The sequence below is a fragment of the Narcine bancroftii genome, chromosome 9 (genome assembly GCF_036971445.1).
Source record: "Narcine bancroftii isolate sNarBan1 chromosome 9, sNarBan1.hap1, whole genome shotgun sequence".
Taxonomy (NCBI): Eukaryota; Metazoa; Chordata; class Chondrichthyes; order Torpediniformes; family Narcinidae; genus Narcine; species Narcine bancroftii.
Genome location: NC_091477.1, coordinates 116,378,333 through 116,391,564, shown reverse-complemented (window position 1 = coordinate 116,391,564; position 13,232 = coordinate 116,378,333). Strand labels below are relative to the sequence as shown.

At 44.1% G+C, this 13,232-nt stretch overlaps 1 protein-coding gene across 2 annotated transcripts in view; it reads left to right on the top strand.

The window, feature by feature from the left end:
• Positions 1–10,846: 10,846 nt before the first annotated feature.
• wwtr1 (WW domain containing transcription regulator 1) overlaps positions 10,847–13,232 on the top strand; it is a 177,878-nt gene continuing 175,492 nt past the window's right edge. The window contains exon 1 of one of the 2 annotated variants that reach the window (XM_069897419.1): positions 10,847–11,901. In XM_069897419.1, the coding sequence (XP_069753520.1) occupies positions 11,492–11,901 (410 nt within the window). In that variant the 5' untranslated portion in view covers positions 10,847–11,491. The remainder of the gene's footprint in view (positions 11,902–13,232) is intronic. The other variant, XM_069897418.1, reaches the window with a different exon arrangement.

Here is a 13,232-nt window from a genome sequence, read left to right as displayed (position 1 = left end):
TAGACAAGACTGAATTCCAAAGAGATTTTTTTTTTCATTTAGAAAAAATTTAAATCTAGTCCAGAATAGGTAGTGTTTTTGCATTAGTTCTCCTTTATCATTCATGGATTGCAATGAAACGAGCAAGGCCAGCGTTTATTGCCCATCCTTATCTGAGTGGCTTGCTGGCCAGTTTGGGAGGACAGTTGGGAATCAACCACATTGCTGTGGACTAGAGTCATATCTAGGTAAAAACAGGATTCAATATTCAAGATTCCTTTATTGCCATGTAACAGAACTTGGAATATTACACAAAATTGCCTTCTGCCTGCTGTAAGGCAGATAAAGGGTCGCCATCCTGTGTCCCTGAGAGGAAGAGAGAAAGAGAAGGAAAAGAGAATCCCTTCAAAGTCAGAGTCTCCGTGGATTCGCCTCCAGCATTACCACAGCCTCTGCAGTTGCAGAGGTATGACAGCAACCCGAGCTCCAGATCCAAACCTCCAACATGATCAGGAAGCCTTCAGCGCCTGAAGCCCTTCAGGAGCCCTTCTTGATCTCAGCACCCTCTTGAATCCCGGCTCTGATACCTGGTTCACATGAGCCAGTCTCCAGCAGCACATGTAGGTCCCCTGTCCGCAAATCGCCAGCACCTGTGTGGGTCCCTCAGCCACTGAGCCCCTTGCTGGTCTGCCTCCGTGGCTACCGTACTGTAGGGTCGTCTCCTCTGCTTCTCCTTTTCAACAGGGGATGTTCTCCCATTTTCTGGTGCCCTGCACCTTCCCCTGGGAGAACAATGAACCAGATAAGCTTTTAAACAGTATCCAGCATTTCCTGACAACAGCCAACTAACTTAAGATGGTGTCCAATATTGAGTGCTATTTTTAAAAATTCCAGGCTTCTGCTTTTGATCTGGATAGTCTTTGACTCGTAGTCTGGATCATTATCCCTTGCTTCTGATTTACTCGGCCATGTTGCGGTTAATCTTTGCAAATGGAGGGTTTTTTTTTAAAGAAACTCCTCATGTTGCATTTTATTTGCAAGGATGTAGATATTTAAATCTGTGCATGGGAGTAGCTAATAGTAGAATGATTCTGTTGTAAATCTGTTACAATCTCAACTGGGTTTGATTGATATAACCCACATAGTCAAATGGATTATTTAATCACTTAAAACTCAAGGATGTTTCACAACCTTGGAGACTCTCCCAAACATTGATTATTTTATCATATGGTGTTATTAGCCAAGTGTGCTTTGAAATAACACACTTTTTGTTCCCTGAATAATATTAACGAAGGTAAACCATCTGATCACAGAAGCCAAGCCCGTTATGTATACAAAGGAATTCTGAGATGTTAATCAGGAAGGAAAGTCTGGTGAATTCGAAGGTACCCCATTTCAAACAGTCCCATGGTTGTTACAAACTTCACCCTCTTCACTCAGTTGAAGTAACAATTTCTACCTTGCTTGGTGTTTATCTTTTCCTTAATTTCCCTCTTCCTTCTCGTTCTTTCTCCCCCTCTCCCTCATTCCCTATCTTTCTCTCTCTCCTATCCCCCTTTATCTTTCTTCCCTTTTCCCTTCACTCTGTCTCTTTTTCCCTCTTTGTTGTTAAGAAGCCTCAATGGACCCGATGGCCTCATTTTGCCTATAACAACTTGTTGGAAATTTTGCCTGTAACAACTTTGTAGTTTTATTTTTTGGTTTCCTTTTTCTTGGTGTCAAAAATCCCAGGAGTCAGTGGGGTATGTTGTATTGCATCTTATCTTATGTCCACCTGGTAATCAGATGGATCAGATATAGGAGTGGAATTAGGCCATTTTGCCAATTGAATCTGCTCTGCCATTCCATCATGGATGATCTACTATCCTCTTCAATCCATTCTCTTGCCTTCTCCCTGTAAGCCTTGAGTTCTTTCATGATCAAGAATGTATCTACATCCACCTTAAATATCCCCAATGACTTGACCTCCACAGCCTGGCAAAGGATTCCACAAATTCACCACCCTCTGGGTGAAGAAATTCCTCCTCATCTGTTTTAAATGAACATTTTATATTCTGAGGCTTTGCCCTCTGGTCCCAGACTCCCCCACCATAGGAAGCATCCCCTCCTCGTCCACGCTACCCAGGCCTTTCAGTATTTCAACAGGTTTCAATGGGATCAACCCTCATTTTTCTAAGCTTCAATGCCTTCAATCCCAGAGCATTCAATGCTCTTCATATGAGAAAACTTTTATTCCAGGGATCATCCCACAGCAAAACCTCTTATGGACCCACACATCCTTCCCTAGAAATGGACACGCTTCCTTTGATTCTTTGCTCAGGGCAGAGCTCAGAATTATATGCAGACACAATTGAAATGAAAGGAGAGAAAATAGATAGATAGATAGATAGATAGATAGATAGATAGATAGATAGATAGATAGATAGATAGATAGATTCAATTTATTGTCATGTAATAAAAACAGTGTCATTACACAAAATTACTTTTTCCTGCTGTAAGGCAGACAGATTCGCCATTGGCAGAAATGCCTGAAGTGCCTCTTCCAGTCAGAGAAAGGAGAGTTCTCCGGAGTCCCTGAGTGTCCGTGGATTCACCTCCAGTGATCCCGCAGCCCCTGCAGCCACACATTTGCTTACATATTTTATGCTGCGTACAGTATATTTTTTGCACGACCAATTAGTGGCAATTCTGGTGCGCCTGCAGGAAAAAGGAACCTCAGGGTTGTATGTGATATCACATATGTACTCTGACCATAAATCTGAAATCTGAAATCTAAATTCCTCCACCTCCTTCCTAACTGTACTTTCAGGCTTCACACTATAAGCCTTCGAATCATTTGATACTTCGGAGAACCTGTTACTGTTGACAAGCTCAGAATGGCACGGGATTTCTTGAGATAAAACTTTCCTATTTTCTCCACTGCTCATTGGCACAACACGGCCTTCAGAATTTCTGAGGCCTTGCAACAAGCTACGTAAATGCATGTCCTAAGTGCCACATCCAATTTAATCTTTCACTCAATAGTAAAGTCAATGTTACCTCCATTGCAGTAGAAGGTACACTTCAAAAATTACTTCATTAACTGTCAAGCACTTTAGACATCCTGAGGTTGTGAAAGGTATTATATAAATGCAATGCTTTCTCTCATACTTTTGCCAGACAATATTGAATAAAAGCTAGTATTGTCTACAACCAAATTGCTTTCTCTTGGCTGAAACATAATAGCAGCGTTATGTGTTTTATAAGTATAGCGCTTAGTTTTGCAGATAATTACACCCCACATCATCAGGGAACCTGTTAGACTTGGACTAGAGTTTTCTGTTTTCAGAATGAAGGGGCTGTCTCCCCTTGGTGCATGAAAATTGATTTTGAAGTTTATCAACTGTGACAACAGTTCAAAAGGACTACTTAATTGCCTTCAAAGTACCTTGAAATCTCTCAAAGTTGTGAAAAGTGCAATAATTTTTAACCAATTTAAACCTTTATTTTTTTTTCCTCTCTTTTGGCCTGGAGACTCTGTGTTTGGAAGTTCACAGCCTCGTGATTAGAGGAGAGTAGTGATGGAGGAATAACAATCGAGAGATGTGGGCTAACAATCTAGAGCGGACTTTCTCAAGGTGTGGGGGGGGGGGAAGCAGGGGGGGGTGGTGGCCTATGCCTCCCCTTGGGGGCCACAACACATTTAAGTAAAAGCCTTGTTTTCTTTTCACATCATGTAGTCTGTAGGGGAGAAACCAAAACTTGACTGCTTCACAGGGAAGGGGGCTCATAAACTTTGAGCAGAGTCCTATGTGGGGGGTGGGGTGCATAGACCAAAAAAAAGTTGAGAATGGCTGATCTGGAGACACAAGTTCAAATCCCACCATGGAAACTTTAGAATGTATGTTCATTTAATAATCTGGGGTTATTAAAAATAAACAGCCATTTGTCCACAAAACTAGCAGATCACTATGAAAACTTACCTGAGTCTTTAACGTCTTGCAGGGCTGGAATTCTCCACCCTGCCTGTTCGGTGAAGTTGAGATGTTGAATGCTTCACTGAGCCAGTTAATGGGTAAACGGGGATGAACGCTAGCCCTGCCTGAGGAACATAAACAATGTAAAGTAAAAATATATATATAGTAAGGCTGAGATGAAGTTCAAGTCCAAATTTATTATTATCCAATTTCAGATTTATTGTCAGAGTACATATGTGACATCACATACAACCCTGAGATTCCTTTCTTCTGCGGGCACGGCAGAATTACCATTAATTGGTCGTGCAAAAAATAAACTGTACACAGCATAAACATGTAAACAAACAAGGAACTGTGTAAACAGATAACGAATGTAAACAAACTGACTGTGCAATATAGAGAGAACAAAATGAAAATCAATAGAGAGCACAAGTAAGAGTCCTTAAATCAGCCCCTGATTGAATTTGTTGTCGAGGAGTCTGATGGTGGAGGGGTAGCAGCTGTTCCTGAACCTGGTGGTGCGAGTCTTGTGGCACATAAACAAGTGTTTAGCAACTACCATCTTCCTGATGGCAGCAGCGAGAACAGAGTGTGTGCTGGGTGGTGTGGATCTTTGATGATTGCTGCTGCTCTCCAACAGCAGTGTTCCCTGTAGATACACTCAATAGTGGGGAGGGTTTTGCTTGTGATGTCCTGGGTCGTGTCCACTACCTTTTTGAGGGCTTTACACTCAGGGGTAATGGTGTTCCCATACCAGACCATGATGCAGCTGGTCTGCATATTTTCCACCACACCTCTGTAGAAATATGCCAAGGTTTCTGGTGTCATACCAAAACTCCGCAAACTCCTGAGGAAGTAGAGATAGTGACTCCCAAGAACTTACATTTACTCACTCTCTCCACTTCTGATCCCCCATTGATCACTGGATTGTGCACCTCTGGCTTTCCTGAAGTCAACAATCTGCTCCTTGGTTTTGGTGACATTGAGTGCAAGGTTGTTGTTGGTGCACTATTCAGCCAAGTTTTCAATCTCCATCCTGTATGCTCACTCATCTCCTTCCTTTACACAACCCACTACCGTGGTAGTGTCAGCAAATTTGTAGATGGTGGTATTGCCATACTGAACCACACTGTCGTAGGTGTAAAGTGAGGAGAACAGGGGGCTAGGAAAACAGCTCTGTGGTGCTCCAGTACTGATGGAGATTGTGGAGGAGAAGTTCTTACCAATCTTCACTGACTGTCGTCTGGAGGTGAGGAAATCCATGATCCAATTACTCAGTGAGGTGTAAACTCCCAGGTCTTGGAGTTTGCTGATCAGTTTTGAGGGGATGGTGGTGTTAAATGCCAAACTGTAGTCAATAAAGAACATCCTTATGAATGCATCTTTGCTGTCCAGGTGTTCTAGGGCTTTGTGTAGAGCCAGTGAGATGGCATCTGCCGTAAACCTGTTTCTATGATAGGGGAACTGGAATGTATCCATGTCACTCCTCAGACGGGAGCTGATATGCTTCATTACCAGCCTTTCAAAACACTTCATCGCTGTTGATGTAAGTGCTACTGGTCGATAGTCATTAAGGCAAGTTACTGCACTCTTCTTGAAAGAGGGATGCCTGTTTGAAACAAATGGGTACCACACCCTGCTGCAGTGAGATATTGAAGATATCCGTGAATACCTTGGCAATTGGAAAGTACAGATGTTTAATTCTCAGCCACCTTCTCTGTCCGGGCCAGATGTTTTCTTTGGATTCACTCTCCTGAAGGTACATATATCATTATGAGATACAGACAGGAAGGAATCATCAGGAGACATAGGGGGGTGGAGGGTGATTCTTCATTGTTACTGTCATATTTCCTCTGAGAGAGAACCTCTGCTGCCTGCTGCTTTACCAGATTTGGCTTTGGAACAGATTATGGCATTTATGCCCTGCTGCAGCTGTCGGGTGTCACTTGTTGTTTCCACTTCCATCCAGAATCTCTGCTTTGCCCAGGAGATAGCTTTCCATAAGTCATACCTGCTCCTGCTGTACTGATCTGGATCTCAGCAGGTTCCGGATTTCATTGTTCATCCAAGGCTTCTGGTTGGGAAAAACCCTGAATGATTTGGTGGGGACACTCTCATCCACAGCTGTTTTGATAAAGTATTTGAGAGCCTCAGTGCCCTCATTCAGATTCTCAGCGGACTGCACAAGTACAATCCAACGAAACACTGTTCTCCTGTCCTCAGTGCAAACACACAGACACACATACCGACAAACGAGACACGTGTAGGACAAGTATTCATACGTACAAATAAGTATATATCGTTTAGTAAATATCAGCGTTTTGGATGGTTAGTGTGAGCAGTTCCTTTGGTCATTCAGCATTCTCACTGCCCTTGGGAAGAAGCTGTTCCTTAGCCCGGTGGTGCTGGCTCTGATCCTCCTGTATCTCTTTCCCGACAGGAACAACTGAAAGATACCGTGTGCAGGGTGGAAAGGGTCCTCCATGATTTTGCTCACCCTCTTCAGGCAATGATCCCGGTAGATCACGTTGATGGGGGGAAGGAGACTCCAGTGATCCTCTCTGTCGCTCTTATAGAAATGTGGATTGACCTCTGATCCAATTCCTCACAGCAAACATACCACACTGTGATACACTCGAAAGAGCTCCTGGTGGCCGGTAGCCTTGCTCTTTACTAATCAAGAACCTGTCAATCTCTCATTTTAATACTCTTGGGCCAAGGTGGGAGACTTGGATGCTGGAGCTCGGGTTCACTGCTGGAATAAGAAGGAAGCCATGAGGATATGGAGATTATAGGGGCGCAGGAGATGGGAACATTGAAGGGGGTGGCGTGATCCACGAAAACTTGATGTCTCTGAGGTGACTCTCAGGTGTTTCTCTTTCTCTTCTTGGTTGGAGTGCCAGACTAGTAGCACCTCTTTGTGTGTCTTAATGGGCAAACAAAAGCAAACAAAGAGCATAGAACATTACAGCACAGTACAAGCCTTTCAGCCCATTATGTTGTGCTGACCTTTGAAAACCTACTCGACTACATTTTAATTTTTCCCTACCTCACACTCTTAATCCTCTATTTTTCTTACATCCATGTGCCTACCTAAGACCCTTCTAAATGTCTCCAGCCACCACCACCACTGCTGGCAATGCATTCCAGGCACATACCATTCCCTCTGTAAATTATGCACCCCTGAAATCTGTCCAAAACTCACCTTAAGCACATGTCTTCTGGAATTTGTTAGTATTGCGCCATGAAAAATGGTGCTGGTTGTCTATCCTATCTAAGCACCTCATAATCTTACGTACCTCTGTTATGTGACATCTCATCCTTCGTTGGTCCAAAGAGAAAAGCTGTCACCCTTCCTTCATATGACATGTTCTCCAATCCAGGTATCATCCTGGTAAATCTCTGCAGCCTTCCTATAATTAGGAGTCCAGAACTGAACATAATACTTCAAGTGTGGTTTCACCAGAGTTTTATAGAGCTTGCAAAATTACTTCAATGCCCTTGAACTAATTTCCCCGAGTTCCCTAATGCACCATACATCTTTTTAACCACTCTATCAACTTGCTTGGTAACTTTGAGGGATCTATGGACCTGGAGTTTATTTTCTATTCTTCTCTCTCCTTGAGAAGTTGATAAATGGACCCAATAGCAATGATAGATTTCCACATAGGAATGGTATGTGACTCGGAGGAGAAGCCTCAGCTGGTTGTGCCCCCATGCAACCTACTGCCCTTATCCTTCATTGAAGTGGAAATTGTGGGTTTGGAAAGTTCTGTCCAATGTGCCTAGGTGAGCAACTCTTCATGTACTTGTCTAAGTGTTTAGCAACTGCCAGAATGGTAACCTGCCCACACCACTTCCTCTGCCAGTTCATTCCATTTACCCATTGTATGAAAAGAAATTGCTACTCAAGTTTGTTTTGAATCTTTGCATGACCAGTGGGCCATGGCTCATTGGTGGGTCTTTAAAAAATGTTAAATAAAATACTTTAAATTAGATAAAGATGTGTTTCTTACAGAGCTGCCTACTAGGTTGGAAGTCAGGTGAGCCTTAGACCAATAAAGGTTGAGAACCACTGCCTTAAACCAACGTCCTATAATTTTAGACTCCCCATATTCTGGGAAAGCAACAATTATGTTGATTCACCTTATATGTACCACTCATGATCTTATTTATGTCTGAGTAAACACCTCTCCACCCTAAGGTGACCATTCCAAAGGAGGACATGATCATAGGTTACCATATATTACAATATATATCTATATATATAGATATATATCTTTATATAAATGAAACAGAACTGCGTTTGCATTTGTTGTTTTTTTTTCCCAATTCTGTTTAATATATATATATATGGTAATCTATGACCATGTTCTCCTTTGGAATGACCATCCAATCAGCTCCCTGAACTCCAAGAGAAAAAGTCCCAGCCCATCCACCTTCTCCTTACAAGTTGAGCCCCTCAGTCCTGGTTCATGTCCTCGTGAATCTTTACTACACCTTTTCCACCTTAATGACATCCTTCCTACAAGTGGGTGACCTGCACCTACATTGATACCTCAGGTGCTATCTCCCACGAGCATCTTGTATAGCTGTAACATAATGTATCAACCCTTGTACTTAATGCCGTGACTGATGAAGGCAAGCATGAAAGGGGTGTAGGTTAATGGGGTGTAAATTGGGCGGCACAGACTCATAGGCTGAGATGTCCTTTACCGTACTGTAGGTCTAAATTTAAATTTAAAATTCATCGCCCGGTCCACCTATGTTGCTACTTTCAAAGAACAATGTACTTTCACTCCGAGTTCTCTCTGCTCTACAACACTCTGAAGATCTACAATCCTACTCTAACTTCCCAAAATGCAACACTTCACACTTGTCTGAGTTAAATTCCATCTGTCATCCATTGGCCCACTTTCCAAATTTATTGACCACTAAACTGCTAATTTTGGTGGCATCCGCAAACTTACTAACTTCATTGCCATTGATGGGCAGCACCGTTAGCGTAGCGGTTAGCGCAGGACTAATACAGCGTCAGCAACCCGGGTTCAACACCAGTGCTGTCTTGAAGGAGTTTGTACGTTCTCCCTGTATCTGTGTGGGTTTTCTCTGGGTGCTCTGGTTTCCCTTCACCCTTCAAAACATATAGGGGTTGTAGATTAATTAGGGTCTTTGGGTAGCACAGGCTCATGGGCTGGAAGGGCTGGTAACATCTAAAACATTTAAGTATCACCATGCTGTTGGATTTAAGATTGTCCAATATTGTCCAGAAAGCAGGGTTAAAAAAATAATTTTACATGATATTATCACTCCCCAGTTTCCACATTTCCTGTATTTCTCACATGTCCTTCAACACTTAGGATCCCACATCAACATAACAGCACAGACTGTCCAGACAGACATCGCCCACTGTGAAAATGGCTTCATAATTCTGATTATCTGTGTCTGTCTTGTATCCGCCTTGGGGGCTCAGGATCAGAATAACATCTTTTGTCAAACCCAAAACTTAAAGAGGAATTTAGGAGTGGTGTGGGAAGGTCGTAGGTTCAGTCTTATAGCTTTTATATCAATATACCATGTGGCACAATGAGAAATGCACTTTTCCAAAAGGAAATATATTTTGACTGGTTTGAATTTTTGGACAATGTTCACTCAAATATCCGTTAGTGTAGCAGTTAGCGCAATGCTATCACCACATCAGCTTCGAATCCAGCGCGGTCTGACCTTCGTGGGTTTTTTCCAGATGCTCCAGTTTCCTCCCACCCTTCAAAATATTCGGGGCCAGTAGGTTGACTAGTCACATGGGTGTAATTGGGCAGTGTGAGCTTGTGGGCCAGTTACTGTGCTGAATCTCTGTAGTGCACTACCAGAAACCACAAAGACTAGGCTGAGGGAACAATAGGCTTTCATGTATAGAAGAACCTTGCTGGCCCGGATCCAGGTATAGGAATGGTGGGAAGGGAGAGGTGGCTTGCCCTTCATGGCCCAGGACCACGGGGGAGGAGTCATAGGTTATGAGTCAGTGGGCGGGCCAGCTCCATATATACAGTCAATCATAACTATATACAATGGGGAAACATATCTCCACAATCTCTGTTAAATTAAATTGAAACAGAAGTTATCAATGCAGAATCAGGTAGTGGCAATTGTAGCAAGCATAGAATTGCTGGCAGAACTTTTATTAATTTTCAAATTAGATTTCCTTCACCATAAAAATAACGTATACAATGCGATGCCTTCTTACACTTGTAATGTCTTATTCATATGTATGCAAAAGAAATCAGTGCATTTGATATTCATTGCTCCTTATTCGTTTGCACTTTCTGTTAGGAACTCAGCAGCATCCATGGGTAGAAACGGTCAATCAACGTTGGGGGGGGGGGGGGGGGGGGGGGGAGAACACTAGAGAAAAGGGAGGAGCCAAGAGGTGGAAAGACAGGTAGAGAGAGAGACCAGTCGCTAGGGGTGGTAAAGGAGATGGAAACAGTAGGATCCAGAAATATATGGGGTGTTGGGGGCCACCTAAAGTTGGCAACTGCAGACCTGTTGTCAATAATTAATACTGAGGTGACGGGAATGGTGCTTTAAAAAAAAACCTTTCCCTGGTTCTCCTGCCACCTTCTACGGCCACCGTGAAAATGGGAGCGCCACTGGCGTCTCCACGGAGGCAGAACTTGAGAGGGGGAAGACAAACGCGCAGAGAAGTGTTGGGGAGAGAGAAAAAAACCAATTAAACGGGGTGGAGAGTGAAAACCAAGATAGGGTGAGCGAAAAAAAAGATAGAGTGGGGGTGGGAGGCGGGATTAAAATTCCTCTGATTCCATATATGGTAACAACACAAGGCAAAGTGATTTCGAGTCCGTTCTTAAGGTCACACAACTGCAAAACAAGGGGGAGAAACACAAAGTGTGGGCGAGACCGAAGTCTCCTTCCAGTTTGGCTGCTGGGATCCCGCATTGTGTCCGGCAACCGAGCCCCAGGAAAGTTTCTCCCTCTCGTTGTCTAATTAAAGTTGGGCAAAAAAAGACCCCCTTTCTTTGTTCACGTCACCAGAAAGAGCAGAACTTTCTCTCTCTCACTGGGGTGGGTGGGTGATAGGAAGAGAAAAAAGTAAGACCCTCCTCCCACGAGAGAGAACTCAATGTGCAGGAGGGAGGGGGACGTTCTTTTTGTTTTGTTTACACACATATTGTGTGTGCGAGAGGGAGAAATTGACAGGCTTGTTTTCCATCGTCAGTTCTGATTTGCTCAGGTCCAGAAGCCCGAGCTCATGAATAATTAAAGAGAGGGAGTTCTAACAGCCAAAAGCGACGCTGATTGAGCGCCGCTTGGAAATTGAGTTTCCCAACTTTTTACTTGCCAGGAGTTTGGAGACGGTCGATCATGAAAACTTTGATTCCTTTACAAGCTCACTTTTGAGGACTTGGATTCCCTCCGAAGGGAGGGCAAGGGGAGTCATTTTCAAAGAGAAAGTTTTCCAAACCACAAACAAAAAAAAAGTTTTCAAAACTTTTTATCAAGTTTGGAATCCGCACGCAAAAGTTTTTTTTTTGGCCATGGATCCGAATCCTATTCCACCGCCGGGACAGACCATCGTTCGCGTGTTGGGGGACTCGGAGACCGATCTGGAAGCTCTGTTCAACGCGGTGATGAACCCCAAACCCGGCACCGTTCCTCACCAGCTGCCCATGAGGATGAGGAAGCTGCCCGAGTCCTTCTTCAAACAGCCCGACTCGGGATCACACTCGCGGCAGTCGAGCACGGACTCCAGCAGTAACCTGCCGCAGTTACATGTGCAGCACATCCGCTCGCACTCCTCCCCGGCCTCGCTGCCCGTTAGTGCCAACCCGAACCCCCAGCAGTATGGACACCTGCGCCAGCAGTCCTTCGATAACATCGACGACGTGCCCTTGCCTCCCGGCTGGGAGATGGCAAAGACCCCATCCGGCCAGAGATACTTCCTGAAGTGAGTAGCAAACTTCGCCCCCTTCAACTTTGCCACTTCCACCACCCCAAACTCTCTCATTTTATGTTATTAAAAATCTCAACTCAGGAACCTGTAAGGGTTACCATGAAACAGTGTCCTGTTAACCTGTGGGGTTTAACATGAAACAGTGTCCTGTCAACCTGGGGGATCTACCATGACACAATGTCTTGTCAACCTGTGGGGTTTAACATGAAACAGTGTCCTGTTAACTTGTGGTGGTCTACCATGGAACAGTGTCCTGTCATTCTGTGGTGGTCTACCATGGAACAGTGTCCTGTTAACCTGTGGGGTTTAACATGAAACAGTGTCCTGTCAACCTGTGGGATCTACCATGGCACAATGTCTTGTCAACCTGTGGGGTTTAACATGAAACAGTGTCCTGTCAACCTGGGGGATCTACCATGACACAATGTCTTGTCAACCTGTGGGGTTTAACATGAAACAGTGTCCTGTTAACTTGTGGTGGTCTACCATGGAACAGTGTCCTGTTAACCTGTGGGGTTTAACATGAAACAGTGTCCTGTCAACCTGTGGGATCTACCATGACACAATGTCTTGTCAACCTGTGGGGTTTAACATGAAACAGTGTCCTGTCAACCTGTGGGGTTTAACATGAAACAGTGTCCTGTCAACCTGTGGGGTTTAACATGAAACAGTGTCCTGTCAACCTGTGGGGTTTAACATGAAACAGTGTCCTGTCAACCTGTGGGGTTTAACATGAAACAGTGTCCTGTCAATCTGTAATGGTCGACCATAAAACAGTGTCCTGTTAACCTGTGGGGTTTAACATGAAACAGTGTCCTGTTAACTTGTGGTGGTCTACCATGGAACAGTGTCCTGTCATTCTGTGGTGGTCTACCATGGAACAGTGTCCTGTTAACCTGTGGGGTTTAACATGAAACAGTGTCCTGTTAACTTGTGGTGGTCTACCATGGAACAGTGTCCTGTCATTCTGTGGTGGTCTACCATGGAACAGTGTCCTGTTAACTTGTGGGGTCTACCATGGAACGGTGTCCTGTTAACCTGTGGGGTTTAACATGAAACAGTGTCCTGTCAACCTGTGGTGGTGAAGACGTCTCCCTGACCTTTTTTTCCACGTCTCGCCATCCACTTTATGTATGTTTGTCTTATTTAGAACGACCAGCAAGCTTTTGACAAGAGACTGGGCGAAGAGGTGAATTGACGGGGGTGGGGAGTACACTAAGTGAATTGGGCCTGAGCTATTGCTTTCTTGCGAAACGTTTTGTGAATGGCGTTACATCGGTTGCTTAGCCAAATTTGGGCGTTATGCCCGTGCGAAGATCACTGCG